At 39.8% G+C, this 26,157-nt stretch overlaps 1 protein-coding gene across 1 annotated transcript; it reads right to left on the reverse strand.

Annotated features, from left to right (window-relative positions):
* Nucleotides 1-7,768: 7,768 nt before the first annotated feature.
* On the reverse strand, nt 7,769-18,338 carry igsf5a (immunoglobulin superfamily, member 5a). Its single transcript, XM_010747872.3, has 9 exons — nt 18,264-18,338; nt 17,827-17,908; nt 15,817-16,137; nt 12,004-12,297; nt 10,489-10,608; nt 10,207-10,231; nt 10,012-10,112; nt 9,842-9,906; nt 7,769-8,256 (listed from the first exon to the last, which is right to left on the reverse strand). The coding sequence occupies exons 2-9, from the start codon at nt 17,891-17,893 to the stop codon at nt 8,173-8,175; spliced, it is 1,077 nt and encodes a 358-aa protein (XP_010746174.2). The 5' UTR covers nt 17,894-17,908; nt 18,264-18,338; the 3' UTR covers nt 7,769-8,172.
* Between the last annotated feature and the right edge of the window lie 7,819 nt (nt 18,339-26,157).

Consider the following 26,157-nt stretch of genomic DNA (forward strand, 5'->3'; position numbering starts at 1 on the left):
GTCCAATCCATGGAGGTCCCACCTCGCAATTTACAGGACTTAAAGGATCTATTGTTAACTTCTTGGTGCCAGATACCACAGCACACCTTCAGAGTCTAGTGGAGTCCACGCCTCGATGAGTTTTGGCAGCAAAAGGTGGGACCTACATGATATTAGGCAGGTAGTCGTGATGTTACAGTTGATAGTTGAGTACTGGAAGGTTGAACAGTCAGTGGTCAGTCAAATATCTTCTAAAGACAATCCAAACTACTTCAAAACCAATTCTTGACAAACAGCTAAAAGCTGATGAAGATATTTAAATCTAAACACAATCAAAATAAAATTATAATCAAGTGGCTTTTTTTCTTTAGATTGTCCAGGAGCTGACAACATTTGCTGCAACAGCGCAACCAAAGCTGGCAAGCACATTATGTACAGTATACAAGGAGTGCTGATACAACAGCCGTCAAACCTGTGTGAGAAAAAAAGTGTTGAAGAACAAACAGATGAAATAGTGACATTAATTTACACTAATTTGTGCCTAAAATCCCTAAAAAACAAAGATCCTGTTTCTCCTTAACCGACTGAACCATCTGCCACTGGCAGGAAAGAGTTAAATAATTTGTAAATTAATCATTTAAAGGTATGACATACCTAACTGAACACACAAACAAACAAAAAACACCTTTTGTGGCCAAAGATGCAGCAGCACAGAGAGAGCCAGAGCATATCTACCGTGTCCTTACCAAAACCAATGCAGTCCTCTTTAAATGCTTTTATTGATTTATCGGAGGACACCCATATCTTTCCACACATGTACCTGTGTGTGTTTGTGAACACTCATTAATCAGGCTGAGTTTGGCATCCTCTAAATCTGTCACGTTTTAATCAGAGTGTTCAGCTGCTTAGAGATCCAACAGAGCCGGCGTCCCTCAGGATCCACATTTGGGGACTAATTGATCACCCGTCACTCCGATCATTGATTTATTCGGACTGTCTGTAGACTCAGAATCTCATCAGCTACTTGAGTTAAAGCTCAGGTCCCGAGCAGCAGCTCAGTGTGGTTAGAAGCTCACATCATTATTATAGAATTTAATAAATAAGTTACTCCCATTTATCGGTTTTTCCAGGATCCATGTTGTGCAGACAAACTCCATATTATTCTCTAATTAGTAATCCATTAGGAGGCTGCGTGGCTGCAGCACTGCGAGGAAATGCAGGAATTCATTGTTCCCACAGAGGAGAAATAAATGAATGTTATATTATTTTGGCTTTAAGTCTTTCAATTCATCATTTATCAAAAGCATTTGAAAAGACTGCACGTGCATTGTTTTATTTAAAGCTGCTCAGAGTCTTTTTGTGTGATGCTGCAGACATATTCATATAATTTCAGTGCCATACAAGAATATACTGTTTTTATTCATCATTGCACTGTTTGCAGAGCGATAAAAGGAGTGTATATTTCCTGTTTTATCACTGAGAAGTGTGTTACCTGGATATTTAAAGCCGCTATGATCCATACGTTTTGAATGAGAGTGGATAAAATGCTTATGTGAAATGTGAAAGATGCAGTTGTCTTCAGCTCTGCAGGGGGTTGTAGCATCTTTCCTCTCTCTATCTCTGCAGAGATTGTTTATCCTCAGACATCAAGTTTCAGCTCAAATACTATAAAGAATTTCGACTCCTGCAGCACTGAAAGCATCCTGGCAGGGAACATCCCTGTCCTGCACAGAAACAGCAACGAACACAACTGCAAGTCCCTGCAAAGAGTGGTTCATTGAGCTGAATGTAATAGGTAGCACTCTACTTTATCTGAAAGACAGAGTCCAAATTAAGTCTCACTGCTACGATCAGGAAAAAGGTTTTGGACACACCAGGCCAGCTCTGAGATACTGAGGAAGAGCTTCTCCCCTCAGGCTCCTAAATGAACACAGCGCGTAGGACGATTTATTCCTTGTTGCTGTTGTTGTTTTAGTTTTTCTTATTGAACTGAACTTTTCTGCTTTGGTTCACTCACTCACAGTCCCCTGCAGTCACCTGCTGCATAAAATATATAAACCACAGTCTTTGAAATGGAGGGAGTTTAGCTGGAAGAATGTGATTCGATACTTCATTACGCCTAAAATTAAAAGTAAGCAGACAAATGCACAGCAACCATGTTGGAGATTATGTAACCATATGGATGCAGACCACACACACGTTTTTTGGAAATGCATCAAAATACAACCTCTCTGGGAGAATGTTCATTTGGTTATTTGTGATGTTCTGGGGTATGTGATTCCCAAATCTTGTTCAGTTCTATACCTTGGTCATTTGGAGGGCATGGTACATGCAGGTGATCAATATTTAACCAGGATTCTTTTGGTTGCTGGGAAGAAGACCATCACTAAGAACTGGCTTAAGCCTGACACTCCAAGTCACAAACAGTGGATGTCCATTACAGATGATATACTACAGATGGAACACCTTACATATAAACTGAGATTGAAAGAGGATGTTTTTCTAAAATGGAGTGAAAAATGGTTGTCATACAAGGGAAGACATAATTAACCAGATTGGTTTAACATTAATGTAATTCACACAGGCTGTTTCTTTTCTTTTTCTTTACATATTTAATGTTGTATTGTTTGAATTGAAAAATAAATAAAGATTGTCAAAACTAGTATAACTAGTGTACTAGTAAATTCAGTGCCTTTGTTTTAATCACTGGAGACGCACAACAGAAGGCACCAGCTCCTTTTGTCTTTGTAAATTGTGACGCCTAGACTCAACCTTGCACCTAAATACAAGATCCTGCAGGATACTTCAGGTGTAAAGCATAACAACGGGGGGCCGGCACCGATACTTGCAACAGACAGAAGGGGCCGTCCTGAAGGGCGTCTCTTTGCGCAGACAAAGGGATGTGAAAGGAGTCGCCCCTCAGGTATAAACATCCAGGTGTTCCCATATTCTGGGTGTTTTCTCCATCTTTCGCCGCTCGCGTGTTGACCTGACCTTTTCTTTGCAAAGAAAATAAAAACCTTCATTCTTCATTCTTCACCATCAGCAGGAGAATTTCCACAACAATCTGTGTTATACATGCTTCTATAAACTATGATGAACAGGTGTCATGTCTCTTGCCCACGTCCACACAGACCACCAGCTGTGACTTCCAGTGGTGTGTGGACATCTGAGAATAAGCACTTGGCTGTGGCCATGGGCCACAACAGGCTTCCTCTCTCTAGTTTTCCAGCAGAGCTCCCACTTGAGTTCGCTGGAGGCTGCTCAAGGCTGGAGAGCCATAGTTAGGGGCTTTGGATCCCAGCCTGGGCCCGCTGGAACATGCTGGAGGCTGGTTATGGGTTTTCAGTTCGACTCAGACGAGCTGAGAGGTGCATGGAGAGCCTGCTGGAGCTATAATGTGTCAATCGCGGTAAATTATGGGGTTTGTCTTTTGAACTGCATTGTCAAACTGATTCAACTTGTTGTTTCCAGGGAGCACAACCCTGTTGTAAGTCACTCTACAGTGTGTAGGCAGCGCGGTAATGAGACTGAGATGTGTCTGGGATCCGGCTGATATTCCCGCTTGCTGCATCGTGAACACAATCACAGTAAACGCACATACTGTACAGGTCTGTGAGTCATTACTGCTTCTGGCGAGAATCAAAGGCAATCACAGGACTCCTCTAAACAGCTCGGACACGTTTTCATTCGCAGTTCATTGATTAATAATTAAAAGAGCTGCAATAGATAAGAATAGAAAATAATGATGTAAACAAAGGGGGGGCACTGCAAGGCTTGACAGGGATCTGCTGGAATGAGTCAGGGCCTGTAGAAAGGCAAATAAACAGTTTTTTTTTCAATAAGTGAGGCCTCATTAAAGTGCCATACTTCCACACCAGAATTCATTATCACATTCATTTTGAGTCATTAGTGCAATTACAGTGTCGAACAACAAACAGGGTCATTAGCTGTTCAGACTGTCTCCGCTTCTTTTGGCAGGAAATGACACAAATCTCAGCAACAGGAAGAGGGCGCTGTTCTGCATGTGTGTTCAAATCATCGTCACAGTTAAGGAGCTGTACGAAATACAGAAATAATGATTTGGCTTACAGGGCCGTGATGCAGGCGAGCAGGCAGGTATGACAACAACATGTGCAACAGCAGAGGAAACAGCAGATCTGAGGTGTGAGGTGTAGGTGGGGAGATGGGCGGCGGAGCTCGGCTGAGGGGAAGGAGGTGATTGCTGGGGCAGATGGGAGTGGGAGGATCTGAGGAGAAAAGTCAGATGGTGGACAGGTAAAGGATAATCCTGAAGAGGCCTAGGAAAGTGGAAATGTGGCTTAAGAGGGATCGAACGTACACAACTGAGGCAGACATCGTGACGATAATAATGGGCTTCCTATCGTTCTTTTTTCAGTACACACTCTTCTAATCTGCAGCAGGTTTTTGCTTTTATTTCTGGGAAATGTATTCCTTATTTTGTGAGTGCCAGAAAATGGCGAGCTGGAATGTAGCCAGGGTGCGAGCAGTTGATGAACATATTGGCTTTTACAGGGATCAAATCTGCAAACTCTCCCTAAACTTTAAACCTACTCTGCCTCCATCTCCTGAAGACGTATTGACAATCTGACAAAGTGAGCACTCAGCTGTGTTCTCCCTCTGCAAGCTAAGTTGCAGGGTTATCCATTACTAGATTCACGGCGAGCCTCTCTCTCTCCCTCAGTCTGACACTTGCCCAGCTTCATTCTGGCTCTTATAATGTTGCTGAGGCATTTATAGCTGTTACCTTAAGAGATGGAAGGAAAGGAGGAAGCTATTTTTGGTTTCTCTGAAGAAGCATCTTTCATGTGCTGCATCGCATGATTCCTCACTGTGGCACTGACTGTGATTTATGACATGAAAAACTACAAAACTACAAAACAAATGTAAGAACATAGAGATTAATTATTTGAAACTTTGTTAAAAAATTCAAAATAAAGATCATTAATCTTGTTTAAAGCCTGGAACGCTGATTTTAAAAGGTGCTATTGCTGCTTTTACTAACAGAAAATCGTCAGTAGCTGCTTTAATTTAAGCCTAAGTCTGGTCGACGTATAGCACTTTACTTTCTGTTGTGCTCTGCCAGCCTGTGGCTTATGCCAGCAGGAGGCCTGTGTGCCATCCCAGCCCCCCGCACAGAGCCAATTTGATGAGTGAAGTCCGCTTTGGGAGATTAATTTGCTAGACATTCCTTATGTAATGGTAAAACTGCTTAGGGAAGGGCCTTGAAAGCCAGCATGACTTGACAAGCCACGCTATATATGGCTTATCAATAGTCATTACCACAGCTCCATTCATTAATTTTATGAGTTCTATTCATTAACTCTTTCAGCCACTGCCAGCCTGCTGCTTAAGTAAGTATCCGTCTATTTAGCAGAGCCAAGAGAGCACTTATTTTTTTCTCAAAACATGATCAAATTATGATGGTGTGAACTGCAATAATAAAATAAACGAGCCAAAATTAAGCTACTGCTGCTTTAACTTGACAGAAAACTTAAACAGCCAATGAAAGTAATATATATATAAAAAGAAGAAGATATTCTTCTCATGTGCTGTAAAACAAGCTAAATGGAGGTGAACATTACTGGACTAATGTAATTTACAATATGGAAACATAAACAGAGCAGGTAATCGTATTTAGTGTTGGGTTTCCCAGACGTGGAGAGTTACGTGACTGCAGGCTGTAAGAGTAGAGCTTCGCTCCCCATCCAGACACTCTGTCAGCATGTCGGCCTGAGACTCCACTGCACATCGCTCCCATGCATCATTTGTCCAGACACAAAACCAAACGACAGTGTGCTGATACAGTGGACATGTCTGCAGGATTAGTTAAGTTCCTGTATACTGCTGCTTATTTAGGCCTGAGCAGGTAAAGTATTAAAGATAGAGCATGCTGTATGATTCTTAAGCAACATTTGTGTAACTTGTCTGCCAGAAAATTACTTTTTAAATCGTGGGGGAGTGTTTTGGACCACTAGGAAGACCTGGGGCAAGGGGACATGCAGAAGGAAGGGGGGGCGGAGCTACTGTCGTGCTAGAACAGGAGCTGGGCAAGTGGGCAATGTAACCAGTCTCAGCTGCCACTATGGATGTAATGCTAGAGGTGAAAAAACAGAAGGGGATGTGACTAATGGATGACAACCAGGCATCAGCTCTACATCTGCGTTAGTTTTTTAGTAATCCTGCTAAAAGACAAACAAATAAAATGGCATGGAAAACATAACCTCCTTGGCAGAGATAATAATATGAGAAAACTAAAATATATAATGAAGTAGAAGTAGTAGTAGAAGTATATGATATTTAACGAAAAACTCTTCATTCACAGACCAAAGTTGGAACCCATTTTACTCCACGAAAAGATGTTTATGCCCCTTGGGAACGTGGACAGAGTGATGGAAGTACTGCAGAGCTCCTGAATCTTTTGAGTGGTCATAAGCCTCAAGGCTTGTAAAACTTGTGTAGGCTGGAGCATTGATTAAAAAAACTCATATAACCAAAGAGGCAAAAAGAAGCACAAAGAGAAAGAAAAATCACATTAAATCCAATCACGAATTAAATTAAACCCCCTAATTAGCTGGGCCTGATACCGTGGAACTCTGCCACAGCACAGCGGCCGTCATGTTATCGCCTAATTAATCCACAGTAGGAAATACCGTCACTGGCTTGTATCTGATCCTGAAGCTCAGCTTGGGTGAGTTGAGCTTTCTTTTTATTACATCTTGGCCAATAAGTCCAGCTTCGTTTGTCTCCTGGCCAATTTAAGGTCATCTGAGTTCAGCTGGCTCAGCAGCACGGAAACCGTGCTGAGTGGTCAGACTGAATCTGGACTACTAAGCTACATTAGAAAGTAGAGAATAGGATGCATTTCCATAGTAGATATGCTTGCAGTGTGCTACATCAGTGATTCTCGACCTTTTTGGCTTGTAACTCCCTAAATTGTCTTTACGTGACCGTGCATCACCAGCCGCATAAATCTTCCAGTTCTGACAAATTTCTTCTTGTTATTTGAAGCACATCAAAGATTAGAGGAAAATCTAAAGTCAGAACTTCCAAAACAAAAAATCTCATTTTACTTTCATAACTCTCTGAGAAGCAAATCCAAGTGAGTAATCTGTTTATTTAATTCAGGTGTTCTTTTGGAGTTTTGCTTTTGTTCGAAGGGTTCGTTTAAGTCAAACCTCAGTTGAAACGCTGTGGATTTAATGGGCCTTTCAGACACAACGCAGACGCAATCTGCGGTGCACTCACCGTTCGGTTCAGCACACACATTTCAACCTGGTTCAACTTTCCTCAACACATAAAAAAAGCCATTTTAAAAAATGGTGTGGAGTGCATTGTGTCTGAAATGATTCTCATACGTCTTTCCTCTGATCAAAATGAATTATTCCAGAAAACCATATATAATATTTTTTACTTGATCCAAGTTCATACTTGGGGAAACAGCAGACTGGTTCTTAAGCAACACAATCACTTCAGCAGTGTGTTTGGTTTCTGCTCTTGGTCTCAGCAAGTTAAAACTCACTTGATTTGATTAAAAAATGTAAGGGGAGCAGAGATTAGACCAGAATAGAAATCCAAAATTTAGATTTCAGTTTGATGTTCTTCTCACTGTCCGTCCATCGAGTCTAAATTAGACTTTAAACTTAAAGTTAGAGAGTACGGATGAAATAAATGGGTGTGTATTAGGCAGAGGGATTATAATATGAATGAAAATTATGTTTATGATGGACTAACGAAAGTTTGTTTAAGTCTCTAAAAGAGGCCAGAGAACAGTCATTTATTACATTTAAGGAGGAATCTGACATTTATGTAGGATAACAAAGGAGGTTTGAATATTCAACAGAATATAAATTAGATAAACATAGCCATTCAACAAAGCTGAGAAAAACCCAAAGAGGTTGTGTTGGTGCAGCTTCAACTGCTGCTCCAGTTGTATATCATTACGTTGTTACTGCGCTTTCAAAGATACACATTCAGAAATAACACAATCAAAAAATGTCTTTACAGTATATTCCCTTTAAGTTTACATTGTGCTGATACAGCTGTATACAGGCAGCGAGCAGGACACATTCCCAGTATACACTGTATGTCTCTTCTGCCTCGGACGTTACTGCAGAACGTCGCTCTTTGAGCAGATTCAGAAACCAAAGTTCTTTGTCCTCCGTCCTTCCTTCACACGATAGTGACATGTCTGTGTTTCATGACGCCGTCCACAGTGTTGCAGGCACTTCCTGCGTGGTTCACAATATCATGGATCTAAAATTTAAAAGCATAAAAAAAAACAAAAAAAACGGCATTAATAATGTATCCGGTTAAAATTGCACCAGCCTTTTCTTTCTCGCTACTGCAAATCAAAGTTTATATAACGCATAAAGTGTGTAACTGTATTGCTCAGCTGAAAACGCAATCATCTTAGAATTACTAGGCTGTAATTGTGGACTTTAATAATATATTTGTTTAAGAGGCACCTCATTCATTAACTTAATTAGAATGATCGAGCAATGAATTATCCACATGTACCATGATATGACACATAAAATGATTAGTATCTTTATGATTAAAGATAAAAAATAAAAAAACTCACATGGCTGGTAATTCTTTATTTTAAGAGCCATGCAAAGTGATCTGCATAAATCACAGCCTCGTGGTTTCTATGTATGCATGTAGAAACATGCAGCATGAGGAATAATAACTTTTTGATTTATACATGCTTGTTTGACTTTGCATGAACGAACACTGTGTGTGTCAAGGAGTACAGCAGTGTGGATGTAGTGTGGCACAGTGCAGACAATAAATTCTCCTTTATTGTGAATGCTAAATATCTGACATACAGTTACATGTAGAGGTGCAGCTCTGCAGCCCTTTTTGTTTTAAAAGGGAGAAATCAAACGAGACATCACCACATGGATTTATGGATGGTCACTCAGTCACGCACCGTGAGACAACCATGAGGTTGAGATTTTTGTTGTCTCATAAACTGTTTGAGATTGCAATCAAATTTGGTTCGGTACAGACATTTATGTTTTCTAGACCATGAATCTCTCATGGTTTTGTTTTGTATTTTATTTTGTAATTGTCCTTCCTCTCTTTGTTGTGTTTCCCGCCACTTTTGCTCATCTGTTCCAGCCTGATTAGTTTCACCTGTCCGTGATTAGTTCCCACCTGTGTCTCATCATCTTGTCTTCTCTTGTGTATTTAGTCCCTCTGTCGTCTGTTTAAGCTCCCGCGCCTGTATTGTTCGATCCCTGTCCTTCTCCCTGTGCACTTAATTCTGCTCTTTTCCTGCAATAACTTTGGATGTCCCCTGACTACATCCAGCACCACCATCGTGCACGTTCTTATTTGTCCATACCTTGTGGTCCGTGCTAATTACTCACTCATTTAGCTCAAAGAATTGCTGTGCCGAAATACAGCCACAGAGAGCTGCTAATGTGGCTGTGCACAGCTCGTTCCACTATAAATAACTAAAAAGACAAGAGCATAAAGATTATGCAGTGCTGTCATTTACCTCAAACTTTAATAAAATGTGGAATTATCATTTCCACCGTAGCCATGAATGTGCAAATAATAAGTGGAATAAGTAATCTCAAGATTTATGGCAAACAAAGGGCTGAACTTTATATTATGGGCCAACTTTTGGTATTAATATGGAAATGACTTTTGGAAATTCAAGCCAAAAAGGCACAGAAGGAGACAGTTATGACAAACCTTTTGCTTTTTGTTTCTTTACTACTCGGCCAAACACAGTGTCTGCCCACAGAGGTGGTTCTTTATTCTCACCACTCATGATTTAAAAAAAGATCCATGCACAAGGCTGCAGTGCCTGTACACATAACCGTACCTCATAAAATTGGGAGCCATTTGCCTGAGAAAAGCCGCTGTCAGTGTTCTGACTGGGGGCGACACCTGTAAACAGAGAGAGGACACTTTATGGTGTCACGAGGAGATAACAGGGTAGCGTATAATCTTCTTGTCTGTGTGTGTTTGTGCACACGCTCTCATCAGTCTTACTTGTCTGACCATCCGGCATGTATCCTGCGTTCATCTGACCCGTTTTTCTCTGTCCAGGCGCGTGGACGCCACTCAGCTGGCTCTGTGTCCTCACTCTCCTGCTACTCACACACGTGAACGACAACAGAGAGTTTTACAGTGTGTAGTATGAAGTACATGCTGTTGGGTAGAAATAAAATATTCATCAGTTCTTACCTCATTTCATCTTGGTAGGTGAGTTCTGGAAAGGATTGTAAGATGACAAATTAGTAAATGTCAGTGGTCAGTGCAGTACTTGTAAATAGCAATTACATATAACTTCAACTCTGAAGTCCACAGCTCTTTAAGTACTGTATCATGTGAAAGAAATAACCAGTAAGCAGCAGTCCCCATTGTCCCATTCAGTATTTATCAGCAAATCCAGGTTAGTACGCTTACATTTGTGATTTTTTTGGATGGTGTAAGTTGCATTTGGCTGATATAATAAAGAGGCCTTACGTTTTTCTTTCCTGCGTTTGTAGCAGAAGACGATTCCAATGATGAGCAAAGCCAGCAGAGCGGCACAACTAAAGGACAACACCACAGCTATCAGCACAGTCCAGTCAGGAGGCTTGGGAACTATTGCAGGAGGAAGAGACCAGAGTTTCAAAGAGCTATGAGCTTGTTAAAAATTGTCAAATTTAAAAAATACTGAACACAGCCAGAAGGAGAAAAGAAGCACGATATTCTAAAAAAGCCTGTGTTGCACATACATTTTGCTTTAAATGTGAAATTTGTGGAGAAGCATCATTACAGCCTGAATAGACGATGCTAACGAGAGAGAGAGAAACACATTTAGTCTGACACCTCACATGCAAAGCTTTCTCTCATCCATCATAACGCCTTATCATTAACATACTGCATGCCTCCCATCCAGATTGTGTCCAATTTAAAACACATTTCTCACACGCATTCAAATTTCTCTTCCAAATAAAATGTAGATTTGCTGCAGGACTCTTTCACGCTATTCCTGTAATCTGCGTGCACATCCTCGTACACTCTGCCGGTTTCTGCTGTTAGAGTGATTTCTATACTGTATGTGTTAGATGGGTTTTTTATTCAATTAAAATCTGATTTTTATTAGATCATTCTTCAATTACGCACGCAGGCCATATGTTAATGTGCAGAGAGGGGCTATTTATAGATTCTCGAAGACATGGACTTGTGATGTAGCAACAATATTGCAGCAAAGATGTATGAAACATCATCCATCTGTAGATCGAGCAGAGCAGTAACGTGTCCAACTTTTACCCTTCTGTCAACATTCACCACTTGGGTCTAGACTATAATATCTGCTCTCAAATGTTGAGTGGATTGCCATTAAATTTAGTATTTGTGGTGGAGGATGAAACCTTGTGACTTTCAATCGCCACATAGGTGACATTTTTGGCTACGAAATGTCTCTTTTGGATGGTTCGCCATGATATTTCCCCTCAGGATGAATTGTAATATCTTAATCTGACATTAGAATTTAGACTGTAAACATGGACGTCAGGTCTCTGAAGCTTCGTGAAGATGTCTTGGCAGTCCTGCCTCTCCTTGGTTGCTTAAATAAGCCACCTGTAATGGCACCTATGTGTCAGTCAAAGCTGCCACACTCTTAATCCTGCATAACTTTAAGCCTTAATATAATGTGAACAGGTGAGTTGTATATAAATTCACCCTCAGTACAGTCGTCATTAACGGGGAAATTATCTACAGAGACCAAAACAGTTTTTTGTACCAGGCTGTAAACATGTTTATTTCTGCTGTGAAGTTGGACATTTGACTTTTGTAGCCAGCCTCAAGTGGACGTTTGAGGAACTGCAGTTTTTTGGCACTTCTGTGTTGGCCTCATTTCACAGCCACGGAGGTTGCCGCTTGGCCTCGGGCAACCAAAGAATTTTCATACACTTTATGCATTTAATGGGAAACTAAGTAACACATTTTTTTTCTAACATGGAAGAGCACAGAAGCACTTGAAGATCTTCTTACCAACCACCAAGTAGACCGAGCTGGATTGGATTGGCTTTGTTAGTGTCGGCACAGTCGCCAAACACTCCACCCTGGTGTTTCTCTCTGCCTGGAATTTCAGGACGCTCGTGGAGTTGAAGTAATTCACATCATTAACGCTGGTGGTGTTGTACAGGCTGCTGTTCACAGCTTCACCATTGCGGGTCCAGGTGATGGTAGGATCAGGGAACCACAGAAATGCTGCACACTGGAACTCAACCTGGTCGCCCTGAGTCGCCGTCACGGTTCCTCCTGTGATGCTGACCACACCACTGGCTGAGGAATATAGACAGAGGAGAGGTTTAGTCAAGAGTAGACATTAGGTTCATGGTCTTTCTAATAACACTTGAATTGTATCAACACAATACAAGGATTAATGTAGTGAAGCATCATAGATATGACCATAGATGTGTTGTGAACAACGTCTTGTAGTGTCATGAATATGTATATGACTTTAGGGATGCTTGTTGCTGGCAGAAGTGGGACATGTTTTGATGCTCAGAAATGTAGATGTGGGTCCGGAGAGAGAAAATCTCTGACATGGATGTTTTGCTTAGAGTTACTCCCCCTAAAATAAAACTGAGGAACAATTTGCTGTTACCACCACAAGGAACACTTCCCAATGTCAGCTCAACTCTGACCTCTATTCATTAGTAGCTTTGGCCTCGACGTCTGGATTTAAACCGGAGCCCACACCCAATAAATTCTTGTCTCTGTGACACAGTTTTCCAATTAACCGGCCTCAAACCAAAGCCCTGCACACCAGTATGAGGTAAATCTAACAATATATGCCTCTTCACCTCCGTGTTCAAATAGTTCAACGTGACTGCAACCTGAAGATAATCTCATGGGCTCCGGTCTCTGGCTGTGAATAGATATTGATTATTAAAGTGTTGGAGCTCGATCTCATGGCTGCTCTATATATGCCTCTTCCCCTCTGTGTAGATATTCTATATTTTTCTTATTGTTGCACCTGCGTGGATATAAGGGCATGTTGTAAATCACCCGGCAGCTGATGCCAATCAACGAATGAAAGTTCCAACTAACACAACAGTCAAAACAACAATTCTTCAGCTACATTAGACATTTTAGAACATAATAACCGATCTTTAATTCATATTTTATTGTCTTTCTTCGAATTGGCATGGATACATAAGGGGCACATGGATCATTTTCTTCGTCAGCACTCCTGACAAACCAATGAGACACTCTCATTCTTTTAATATGAAACTTTCTTTGGTTCGCTGTTCAATGTCAGTGTCTCTTATTAGCATCCCTTTGCAGAAAAGCGATCAATGCACGCACCACTGGCAGGTCTATTAAGTGGATTTATTAGCTTTGGCTGGAGGTTTCGCTACATGCAAGGCGAATATGTCTGTAATCATGAAAGTCCTAATTACCATCGCGAGATAGAGCTCCAACACTTTAATAATCAATATCCATTCGCAGCCAGAGACAGGAGCCCAGATGTTTCTCAGTGAGATCTTCAGGTTGTAATCACGTTTAACTGTTTGAACATGGAGGGGAGGTTAGATTGTAGATTGTTAGATCTACTTTATACTGGTGTGCAGGGCTTTGGTTTGAAGCCGGTTAATTGGAAAACTGTGTCACAGAGACAAGAATTTATTGGGTGTGTGCTCCGGTTTAAATCCAGACGTCGAGGCCAAAGCTACTAATGAATAGAGGTCGGAGTTGAGCTGACACTGGGATGTGTTCTTTACGGCATTAACAGCAAAATGTTCCTCAGTTTTATTTTACTCTAAGGAAAACAGAGATTTTCTCTCTCCGGCCCCACATCTACATTTTCTGAGCATCTGATGTCAAAACATGTCCCACTTCTGCTGCATTTATAAGCCAGTGTTTGCATAGTAATGAGCATCCCTGAAGTCATTTGCATATTCATGACACTACAAAATGTTAACTACAGATTCCTACATGGACATGTATGGTCATATCTATGATGCCTCACTGCATTAAACCTTTTATTGTGTTGATGCAATTCAGCCATGGTAGTGTCATGGTTAATATCTCAACAACTATTTTATAAAATCTGTGATTCTCAGTCGTCAAGGTCGTCGATCCTTGAGAAGGGTTGAATTTGGGGTAACTGGACTTGGTTATAGATCCGTTAAGACCGTTAAGACGCTTCACTTCTTATCCAAGAGGCTTCTTCAGTTCCCACAGAACTTTTTCCAAGTGGTGAAACATCTTCACAGATCAAGACCAAGCCTTTTGCCCCAAATTCAGCCCTTCTCAAAGAACTATGTTATGGATTTTTTTGTATTCTTTTAAACCTCCTGGCTTTGGTAAAACTTTGGCTTTTCACTTGGTGTCACCAGCTGATTAAACTTCTTATATATCAAGTGGAATAGTTCGTCATCTACCCAAAGGATTGGCACAAAATTGTGTGCAGAGACATTTCCAGATGATTTAATCCTGATGGCTTTTAGCGACATCTAGTCAACAGCAAGTTGACGTAACAGTTTCATTGAAATGTCGGATGAATTGTCTTGGATTTGGTTCAGACGTTGACATTTCCTTCAAGATCTATTCATAAACTTTGGTGATCAAAACACATTGTAGGTGAGTTTGAAGCCAGGAGATGACTTAATCAGAATTTTAATGATGCATATGCAGCAATTTATTTTTTTTAATGACCTCACATTGCTTTACAAACACATTAGTGATGATTGTTAGACCATTAAAAGATGACTGGTACTCATCTTTTTCACTTGGTGCCACCAGCTGATTAAACTTCTTATATATCAAGTGGAATAGCTCGTCATCTACCCAAAGGATTGGCACAAAATTGTGTGCAGAGATGATTAATCCTGATGGCTTTAGTGACATCTAGTTAACAGCAAGTTGGCGTAATAGTGACTCGGAGGCAGAGCGGGTCGTCCACTAATCAGAAGATCAGTGGTTCGATCCCCTCCAGTCTGCATGTCGAAGTGTCCTTGGGCAAGATACTGAACCCCAAATTGCTCCCGAAGGTGTATGAATGGTTAGCTCTTAAAACTGATGAGCAGTTGGCACCTTGCATGGCAGCTAATGCCGTGAATGGGTGAATGAGATATGTCGTGTAAAGCGCTTTATAATAAAAAAGGCTTTTTCCTATGTTGTATTTGTTCTCCTGTGTATTTGTTTGAATTCAAATTCTGTGATACAGGTGGTTTTATTGGTCTTTATAGAAGTGACAGGGGTTACTCTTTCTCCCTGAACAAAAGGCAAAGTGGTGTTCACTGTATATTTCCACATCTTGTTGCAGTGTGGATGAAGATCACTGTAAGTTGACTGAAGTGTAACACAGCTCTTATATGAAGGTGATGGGGAGATAATGAGCCCTCAGCTGGCCATCTCGTATCATCCAACCAGTAGAGGATGACAGGCAAGTAAAATAAGAACTACTGCCATCCACTTAGTTTGTTCGGTACTATCTCCTCATTTTAGCTCCTTATTCTCAGCAGATAGTCGTTGTCATTACACACCAGAGAGACGGATGAATGGAGCTGACTGCTGCCCTCCAGAGTACATCCCAGCCACTACACCTCCCTCATGAATACACTGAGCAAATGCAGAAATACTGAGCTGATATTTAAAAAAGAGTACTATAAGTAGGTGTGTGTGTGTGTGCAGTGTGTGCAGTGTGCATACAGCTCAGCATAACCGACCCCTGCAGGAAACATCCTCATCTGGGGTCAGAGGTCAAAGGGAATGCACAGTAGCAGGTGTCTCTTAAAATACCAAACAACAAATTTCCCATTAAACATATTTGATTTATGTTAATGACCTTACCTTGTACGTAAAGGTCTGCTGTCTTCGATCCATACTTCCCCATCACAAAGCAGATAACCTTCCCGGACTGTCCACGGGTGACGTTGTACATGAAGAACTCCACACAGCTGATGTCATCTTTAACGCAGAATCTGGCAGCATACTGGTCTGAGAATACGCTTATGTTACCGGTGCCAGGGACATGGACAGTGGCGACCAGATACTCTCCAACAGTCCAAGTCATGCTCTGCCAGGTTCCCACCACGGTGGCGGTGTATCGCACATCAGAGCCTTGTAGCACTGTTGAATTCAGAGGCTGTAGTTTGAACTCTTCTGTGACCACTGAGTATGAAAGAGACGACAACAGCAGAGATCAGAGACGAGCTGCAGAGTTTATGATGGAAGAAAAACAGTCTTTGGATCTTGTTATTGTGGCACAGACCTCTTTGTTTTGCACCTTGCTATGTTCTTGTACAAAGAAGTATGTACTTTGGTTTTAAATGTTTAAATTTGGACTTTTTAACTTCATGCGATACTTATGCACAGTGCCTGTCCATGTCCATTTTCAGGGGTACAGAAAAATGTAAATACACGGGGATACAAATGATAAAGATTAATACAATTATTTTATTTAAACTCTTAATTATAGGTGGTTTTTAAAATAGTATTGATTAGAAGGAGGAATCATGAAAATGGACCATGTAATGGTTGGAATAACTGCTTGTTGCTATATTGTTGGTTACAAAATGTTGGCAATTTTAATACTCTGGTCTCCCTGTAGAACATTTATACACTAAATATACATATATATCTATACAAATACTGGATTAAATTGCTTGGAAAGTTAAAGATCAGCAGGCTACTCATGCAAACTGCATTTTTTTCTGGTGCTCACATGACTGCGAAAGTGAAGCAACAACATTAGTAAATCATGCGATGGAATACAATGAGAGAAAAAAGTGTCTGCATCTTATGGAGGCACATAAAGCTCTTTGTTCAAATCAGTGCTTGAGACGTGTTTGAGTTTGCTCAAGGCGCGTAAATGCCACAAAGCACACTGCTTTTTGTTTAGTTGGTTTTGGACTGAAGACTGAAACTCAAACACAACAATCATCCGGACCGATCCTTCACGTGTCAAGCATTAAAGTCGAGGTAGAGTTCGTGAATTGAAATGTGAAATGTTCTTCTCAAAGAGTCGACAGCTGAAACGAGCCACTTTGACAATGACTGATTAGATTTGTGAAAGTTTGATTTAGTTCTTCCCTTCTAGGCCGCACCAAGAATAATAATCATTTTTCAAAAGCAACCTGTCTGACCTGTCGCGGTGCTCAAAGTATTCATCTAGGGTCATTTTAAAGTCACTCGCATTAATATTTGACAAAAAGTGGGAAAGAAACGTTCAGGGGAGAAAAAGAATGTAGCTAACATTGAAAACATTCAAGGAATTTCATGAATTTCTACTGACACACTTAATGTTGTTTTTCCTTTAATTTGTCACCTGCCTGTATAATCAAAAAGAAAAATGATCATATTTCCCTTCCTCACATTAAAATTGTGCACACCTTCGACAAATATTAAATGATGAGTAACTCAATGTGACTAATGACTAAATACAGTGTGATACATAAATTGATGACCGCATCGCCTCGCCCTCTCCTTCCTCGAATTGAGGACAAACTATGGTTGTAGAAAAATGCACCAAAAGAAGTGAAAGAGCGTATTTAGTTTTTCTGTTCTGGGCTACTGTAGAAACAGAGTTTAACCAGGGGGACTAGACTTAGACAAGTAGATATAAAGGATCATTCAAAGGCAACAAATCCAGCAAATTTTGTGTTCTATGAGCCCTTTCCCTAACAAAGTACTAATAATCTCCTCTTAGGGCTCATTAAGGTTGAATCTAGTCCTCCTGTCACACCACAGATCTTTGAAAAATGTATTTAATACAAAGTAATACTACTACAGACTGAATTATGTCCAGTCCAGCAGGTTCATACAGACTTTTCTATAATTATAATAACAATGAATGCTGACCTCCGGTTGCACACAGTGATAAACAGATCCAGACGAGGTTAGGCCATGGTTTCCAGCAAACAGTCATGCTAGTGTTGTTATCCTGGAACAGTGAGTGAGAGTAGAAGAGAAGAGATTATAAATATATGTTTCATATTAACACAAGATATGTAGCTTTTCAGAGGTTCACACAAAAATAGGATATATATAATAATATTTCACAAAAATTAGGAAAGCCTATATAACCCAATTTTATGGGTTCTACCATACTTCCTCAAAAGCAGACTGCTTTAACGTGGTCCACGCCGTCTTCGCGCTTTTATAGCTTTCCCATACCTAGTCATAAAATCTAAACATCCAACTAAAAAAAATAAATAAATGAACTGCCTCAGTAAATCAGATCTCTGCCTTCAAATATTCCTCAGAAGTTTAGAGCATCTTCAGTTAAACAGACTTACTGTGTGCGAGCTCCCGCTGCGAGGTGTGTGAACTGGATCAAAGCTTCATTTCCTGAAACAGCAAGTGAGCAGCAGGACTCCACCTGAGGCTGTGAAAGGGAGCAAGGTTCAGGTCTGGTCATTGAAACCCAGCCCTTATCACCTGTGTGTAATATGTGTGTGTGAGGCTTGTTTCTTATCACCAGATTTATTCCATGTTACACTATATGTGAGTCAGACAGCTTATATTTTTATTGCCTGATACAGAATTTCCACATCTTTACTTTATTTTATACATTTTTCTGAAGGGAGAACTCGTCCACTTCAGTTGGGATTGCAGCTGAGAGACCAAAATGTGAAATAAAGATTAATCTGCCAACAGCCAGAAATGATTCTGTGACAATATAATGTAATCTTAACTGTCCTGGAGACTTATTTTCTCAATCTCCTTCTTGTTTTTGATGTTTTCTGTCAAAGTTAGGACAGTTAATCAACTGTACAGTGGAGAGATTCAGAGATGAATGCAGTGTCTGATGTAAACATAACTTTTCTCTGGAGTTTATCATGTTTAGGATTCAGAGGAACATTTTCAGATCCTTTAAAGACCTGAGGTACGTCACTGTTCTCTCTCTAGTTATTTAAAACCGAGTGATTACAGCATCATTAATTACCGTGCAATTCATCAGAAACACATAATTAGACAGGTGGTTCCGCTCTAAGTGCAGTTACATGTTGTTTATCTGTCACATACATCATCTCTTATTGCACAGTGAAAGACATCTGACAGCTGCAGTTTGCTAAATATATATTTACTGCTTAAGTGCTGCACCTGACCTAAAGTATTTCCATCAAATCTATTACTGTTAAAAAGAAGTTATCAGTCATAATTTTGCACCTTTCAACAGCTATAGTTGTAGTTACATTTGTTACACACAAAATAAATATATAATATAATAAAAAATGTAAAAAAAAAATATGATGCATATACATAATCTAATATTTTTCTGCATAATTAGGACTTTTACTTCTGATACTTGCCCTAATTTTCTAACCATAGTTTCAAATTGACTGAATGTGTATTTGTTAGGGAGGACTTGTCCACTGTGTCGTTCCAGAGCTGCTGAATACCCCTCACGTCATGTTTATGAAGGTGTACTGACATCGACTTAAGCTTCTCCACACTACAGAAAAAGTAGTTAAGCCCCCCCGGCCTCAGACTCAAATCAGGCTTATTTATGGCGTCAGTGCAAACAGGATGATGAAGTTTTACCTTTCAGAGGCATAATCGCCATAATGAGCACGCAGTGAATGAGTCCCGACAGTGACCTGACCTTTGACCTCCCTGTGGAGACAAAACCGATAACAGAATTCTCATTTCCTCCTGCATCATTGTTGATCACTTCACTCTGGACTGGGAATACACGTCTCCAGGTTGTCCTCTGGCCCTGCGGCATGTTGATGAATGAAGGGTGGTGGTGGTTTGTGTGTGAACAAGGGTTCACACTCCTACTGGGGAGTGGCCTGTGGACCTGTGATAAATTTTGATGACTGTCAGTGGGATGGCTGCAACAAGCTCATGGCCACCAAGGTCATCTGGACTGTTGTGGTGTAACGTAGGCTTCAGCTCTCTGTTTGAACAACAAAGCTGTAGGTGTGACCCACTTTACGAAGTAAGCTGCAAAAAAAAGCCTTTTCATAAGACGCTGGTACTGACTGAGTGATGTTTCCCCCCTGATAACCACTAGAGGTCACTGTAAGATTATATTCCAAGTACAGAAAACTCATGCAGAAATGTAGATTTTACAAACATACTTATGCATTTTAATTTTATCACATCAGTTTGTTTCTTAACGCATGAACCTTGTCAACATAACACTGCCATTTGGTGCCAAAGTTGTGTATGAACAGATGTAAATCTACTACAACAGTTTTCAACATTAAAAAATAATTATAAATGATCTGCAAAGTAACAATATTAATGTCTCTGTCCAATTTAAAAATAGGATTACTTATGAAAACACAACAGCTGCCTACATTCAGCTGAAGTGGAAGCCTGCTGTGTGCACGACGAGTTAACTGATTATATACAGTATACACATAATACATGCAGAGGTGAATAAGTATTCAGATCATTTACTTAAATAGGTAAAGTAGTTATTCCACACTATAAAAATTATTCCTGAATTTAACATTTCATTTACATAAAAGTGCAGAAGTATTGGCAACACAACTTTAATGCCCAAAATGCTCACTGACAGTGCTCTATTGTCATTAATATTATTAATGTATTAAAATGTAAGCAGTACTTTAATCAGACGTGCTGTCATTGGTGTACAGGGGTAACCTTGTTTCTCCTCATTGATTGATACAGTTGATCTGGAAATAGATGAGTGAACGCTCAGCCTCATGTCAGTAAGGTGAATAAACTCTCCTGCTTGGGAAGTAATGGATTACACATAACACTGAAACTATAGCTGATATTACAGTCATTATCATGGCGTGTGACTTTCACTGAGTAGAAATTTCACCATTATTAGTCTACAGGCTACTGTCTGGATTTCCTTTAATATGCACTGAGCAAAGGACAAATATACCAAACATGTTGGTTTCTGTTTTCTTTTCTCAGTTTGCATTGTTCTGTTGTCTCATACTGTATATAAAAAAACATTATTTCCATTTTGTCTTTGTCTTTATCTGTGTATTTCAGAGTTATAAAGTAAGTGTTATTTTATTATTGTGATACTTGATACTTGTGATTGGGTTAATTTTTATAAATATATCAGATTACATTTTGAGTCCGTAACTATCATAATCCCACATTTAATGTAGTGGTTGTTTATAAGTTAGGGCTAATTTTAACTACTTTATATACTTTTGGGATATTTAATCAACAACAATGCATCAAAAAAACATAATATTTCTGAAAAATGATGTGTAAAATTAACACTTATCCAAAATTGCTTTCATGTGTAGTACTTACTGTATGTTTAATTTGGGTTCCCTCTCAGTCATTATTATTATTATTATTATTATTATTATTATTATTATTATTATTATTATTATTATTATTATTATTTTGCTTTACCAAATGTTTCCAAAAATGGTCACAAATTTTGCATCAAATTATGTATTTTTTTTTTTTTTTTTTTTTTACATGACTAGCGTGCAATTACTATTTTTCCAGTCTAACAAAAACAGTAATATAAACACATAAAAAAGCCAAGCTGGGAGCCAATTGGCTGCCGAAGCTTTCAAAGGGCCTTCAGTGGAACAGCCTCTTGATTAGCAGATCTCATATGATGCAATGTGATCTGCCTTCAGTTGCGTCTATTGGCTCCTTTGGCCAACAGTCATGGTTTTTATGAGGGTAGGGCAGTATAGAACCAGCTGGAATGTCTCCAGACACAGCTGGTATTGTATAGGCAGAAGCGAGCAGACAACCATGAAAAACAGGAAGTAGATAGTGGGGGAGGGTCAGCAGTAGCAGCAGTCCCTCTGATCCCCTGCATATGGGCCCACAATGGAGGTAATTCGGAGGCCTCTTCAGCCACCGGAGTCACCGTGTCAGAGATCATCAGTCATAACTCATTATGCGCCGCGCTCATCCCTGCTTCAGCTGCCCGACTTCTCGGAGCATTTAACCTTATTCTTTCATCTCATTGTTTGCAACAACAGTTTAGATCCGTTCAATTACCCCTCTTATCTGAGAGAATAAGATATGACCCCCACAATGCAACACTTTGCCGACAAAAAGGGGCACGCCTTCAGAGCGTGCATTAATTGCCATTGTGGGATTTGTTTTTGTTGTGTCAGCTGTTGGCTAATCAATGGTTCAAGCCGACTAAGGTTTATTGTTACTGAGCTTATTAGGCCGTGTTGCAGCCTCCGCCCTCTCTCACATGTAAATGGCTGTGTTAAAGGCAGGTCATGGGCACCCCCCTCCTTAAGCTGCCAACACATTCCTCTGAATGCTGAGTGGACAAATAAACATAATATCCTATTTTTAGAAACGGCAGGTGACACTTGTTGTTTTGCATATTTCATTAATTGGTTTCAAGATGATGCTAATATATGTATAGACATTTAAATATAGGTAAACACAGAGGTACATTCTAGGAGTTTAGTTCATTTGAACTTTATTTGAAATTATTTCTATTAAACATCTGATTAATCACACAAACACAAGGGATGTTACTGCTAATAAAGGCAACTACTGATTTAACTTCAATCTTCACTGATTGCACAAGAGGGTAACAGTTGAACTATACTGTACGTCCTTATTGTTGGCGTGAGTTCATGCTGTAAACTGGTGCCCCTCTTCCACAAACTGGTGTAATCTGGCTTTACCCGCCGCTCCATATGGGGAAGGCAGCAGTCGCTGCATGGGAGAAATCCACTTAGTAAGAGACAGAGGGAGAGGGACTCAGATTTTCCTTACATCCAGCTGATCCATTCAAAGTCATCCCATGAACCAGCTGCCTGCAGGACAAACTATACATACTCCACCAGTTTTACCGCCTGTCCAAGTCTCACCTGTTCCTGCTCTACCAACAGCTACTGACAAGGGGCATACAGTACATGTGTGTGTTTTATATGGGTGTGTGTAAGAGAGAGTGAAGAAGATAAATGAATGAAGTTGCCCTTCGTCAAAGAGGCTTTGCATGAGGTCACCTTTACCTTCATCCTGTCTCCCATCCCCGAGGATTATACCAGTGTGTTTGTCCCAGTTACCTCTAAGACAACTCCGTGCTGCATTTATTCTTTCATTAAGTCTGTATTCGTTAATTACCTGTGCCACGAATGCACAAAAATAACAAGGCTGCTACTTTGCCTTTTCTTTTTCTCTCTCTGTGCTTTAAAACAACCGTTTTTTTTTTGTTTTTGTCAAAGAACGAGCAGTTGTCGGACTGACGGTCCTCTATGTTTTCGCCTCCCGAGTCTTCTTACAACTCAAGAGGGGGAAAAACGAGAGTGAGCGTAAAAGGAGGGAAAAGACAGCAACAGGCAGCAGCTGTGATGGAAGGGCTCCTCCATGCTCAACACAACAACAGCATTGTTATCTGAGACCTACCTAACGCCCCCCCTCCTCTCTCGCTTTGCCCTTCCCTCGTTTTTTCTTCTCCCCCTCCCTCTGTCATGTATGTACAGTATCTCCCACAGAGACTTGTTTTTTTACAGCATGCAGATTTTCATGTCCCGCAAAGACCGTTTGCAGAGAAATCCGTCAAACTGGCTTTGCAGGTTGCTTTTCAGTCCACACTTGTAGAGTCATGAAAATGTATGTGCAGATTGTTGTTGTTGTTTTAGCTTTATATCAGTACATTAGACGCTTATCTAAACAGCCTAGACAGGATCAGGGTGCAGGCCTTTTATTCTGAATGTTGCCTGCCATAAAGAGAAACAGATGACGCTGTAAAACAGAGTCCATTTTGTCGTAAACATAAAGTTGATCAGTAGTTTGTGGTTGTACTCGAGCTCCTTGTGCCTCACTCTCCTCTACTATTGTATCTTCATTTTACCATTCACAAAAACATCTGTTTAAAGAGCAACAGGTGGTGTGTCATTATACAATATTACAGTATAGAACAATACAGTATTTTGCTGCTGAACAAGCCCGGGGCCTCTGACACTGACTCTCACCCTCCATCCACACGTCACATTAACATAAAGTCAACTGACTCAATGCGTTACATTAACACACACCTTTTAATTAAAACATCTTTTGGATTATTGTGTCTCGCACTTTTAAATATTCTGCATGCTGTCAACTTTTACCTGGTGAATGCTTTGCCTCCTTTCCTGCACAAACTGTACAGCTCTTTTCATTTTATAAACATATTGCATATATATTTACATCTTCGTTATCTTCTTTATTTATTTTACTTAATGTTTGTTATGCACCAAAACACCAAGACAGATTCCTTAAATATGAAAACTTACTTGGCGATAAACCTGATTCTGATTCTATACAGTGGAATAAGTACAGCAGAAACAGCACAATGTAAATATACTCCATTATAGATCCTGAATCATAATGTTGCATCTTCATCACAGATTCCTAAATGTGTATGCAGCACTGTGCATATTTCATTTTAACTACTTTATATACTTTGAGCTATTTAATCTGTGACAATGCATCACATTTTAACTGATATTCTTTCTCTATAAAGTAACTAGTAATTATAGCTGTCAAATATATGTCCTAATAATAAAAGTCCAAAATGAAGTGGAATATGAGTATAAAGAAGGAAATGTACAAAATAGAAATGTACATGTACTGTAGCTGAGTTAATACTCTCAGTGGAATTCAATTATTAGATTTTCATTCTCTGCTCATGAGTTGAATGGATAACACAGCAACAGCGCCACAAAATAAAAAAGAAGAGATAGTGACCTAACATTCCTTACACAGTGAGACTGGATTTATAACTATAATGCAAGAAGTAAACTTTATTTACAAAGCACAATTTGAAACCAAAGTTACAAGATGCTGAATAATGCAAGCATTAAAAGGATAAAACAGGAAATAACGATATAAAAAAAAACAATAGAACAGTGACAGATAACTTAGTTAAAAACAACAACAACTGGAAATAACAAAAAAATATAACAACAGTAAAACAGCAAGCAATAAAAAGACATTACAGGACAAAGTGCTGACAAAACAGGTGAGTTTTTAGCAGCTTCTTAAAGCTATCGACTGACTCTGTTTTTTTATAGTTGGGTGGATTTTGGATCATTTGGAGCTGAGACACAAAACAAAATCAAGACAGGATAGACAGGATAAGTATGCTGTCTAGCGAAATGGACCACAACACAACTTTTACAGGCTCTGCGGTACTTGCACAAGACCTGTGTTTTCAATACATGTGCTGTAAAAACACTGTTTGGAACAAGGCTGTGTCATAAACCAGCCCTTAAAGGCCCTTTGTGTTTATCATACAATATACAGTATTCATGGGCCTGATGGTTATTTCTACACAGCCAACCACATCGGCCGGTTTGGGCTATATTTCAGCCGAGATTACATACAAATATGAAGGACAGGACATATTTCCCCTGAAGCTCCCAACAAGATGGATCAGAAACTCTCTGTATGCCTGTACTTCTCTGAGCTAAGGAGTGAATACAAACAGTTGTTGTTATCAGTGTTTATGCTTTGATGATTCTGTTGCGTACTGGTAAATAAAACTGTTTTTAGTGGCAACAGATTCATGCATTACAAACTCTTTCCTTGTTTTGTCAAGTGGACCAGTGTGGCGGGGTGAAAGTTATCTTCTGAAGTCATTGACATAATAATATGGGCAAGCATCAGCATGTGACTACACTTCTGTGGCCACGGGGAGCAGACAGAAACCTTTCTATGTGGACAAAGTGGGTCAATCTACATGGTGTCAAATAGGGGGGTGGGCTGCTTGACTCTGCACATTTGCAACTGTTAGAAGATTGGAGTCTGTGCCACTGTTTCACCTGTCTGCTTTATTTCCCCTCTTTATTTATGAGAATTTTGGGGTTTATTTATGAAATATTTGCATATATGGGGGAAGCAGTGTAGTACAAATTATAAGAATGCTGTTGTTACCACAAATTAGCTTTATACTGTAAAAAGTTAATTACTCACTTGTCTGTGCATAAATATATTGCATGCCTGTTTATATGAGCCTTTAAATATACTTTGCTTATGGGTTCCATAAACATATTCCCAAAATTATTATTTTCATAACTCATTAAATGGAAAGCAGACCTCAAGTAATGACTATGTGGCTCTGGAAAGGAATCATGTGGATGTTATTAAACTTAATATTAGATTAGATTGACTTTATCGTTCACATCAGTTGTAATCTGTCTTTGGCTTTTCCCAAAGTGCAGCAAAAAACGCACAAACATATGGGAGAGCATGCACCAAAACTTTCAA

Source organism: Larimichthys crocea, chromosome XXII (assembly GCF_000972845.2).
Source record: "Larimichthys crocea isolate SSNF chromosome XXII, L_crocea_2.0, whole genome shotgun sequence".
Lineage (NCBI taxonomy): Eukaryota > Metazoa > Chordata > Actinopteri > Sciaenidae > Larimichthys > Larimichthys crocea.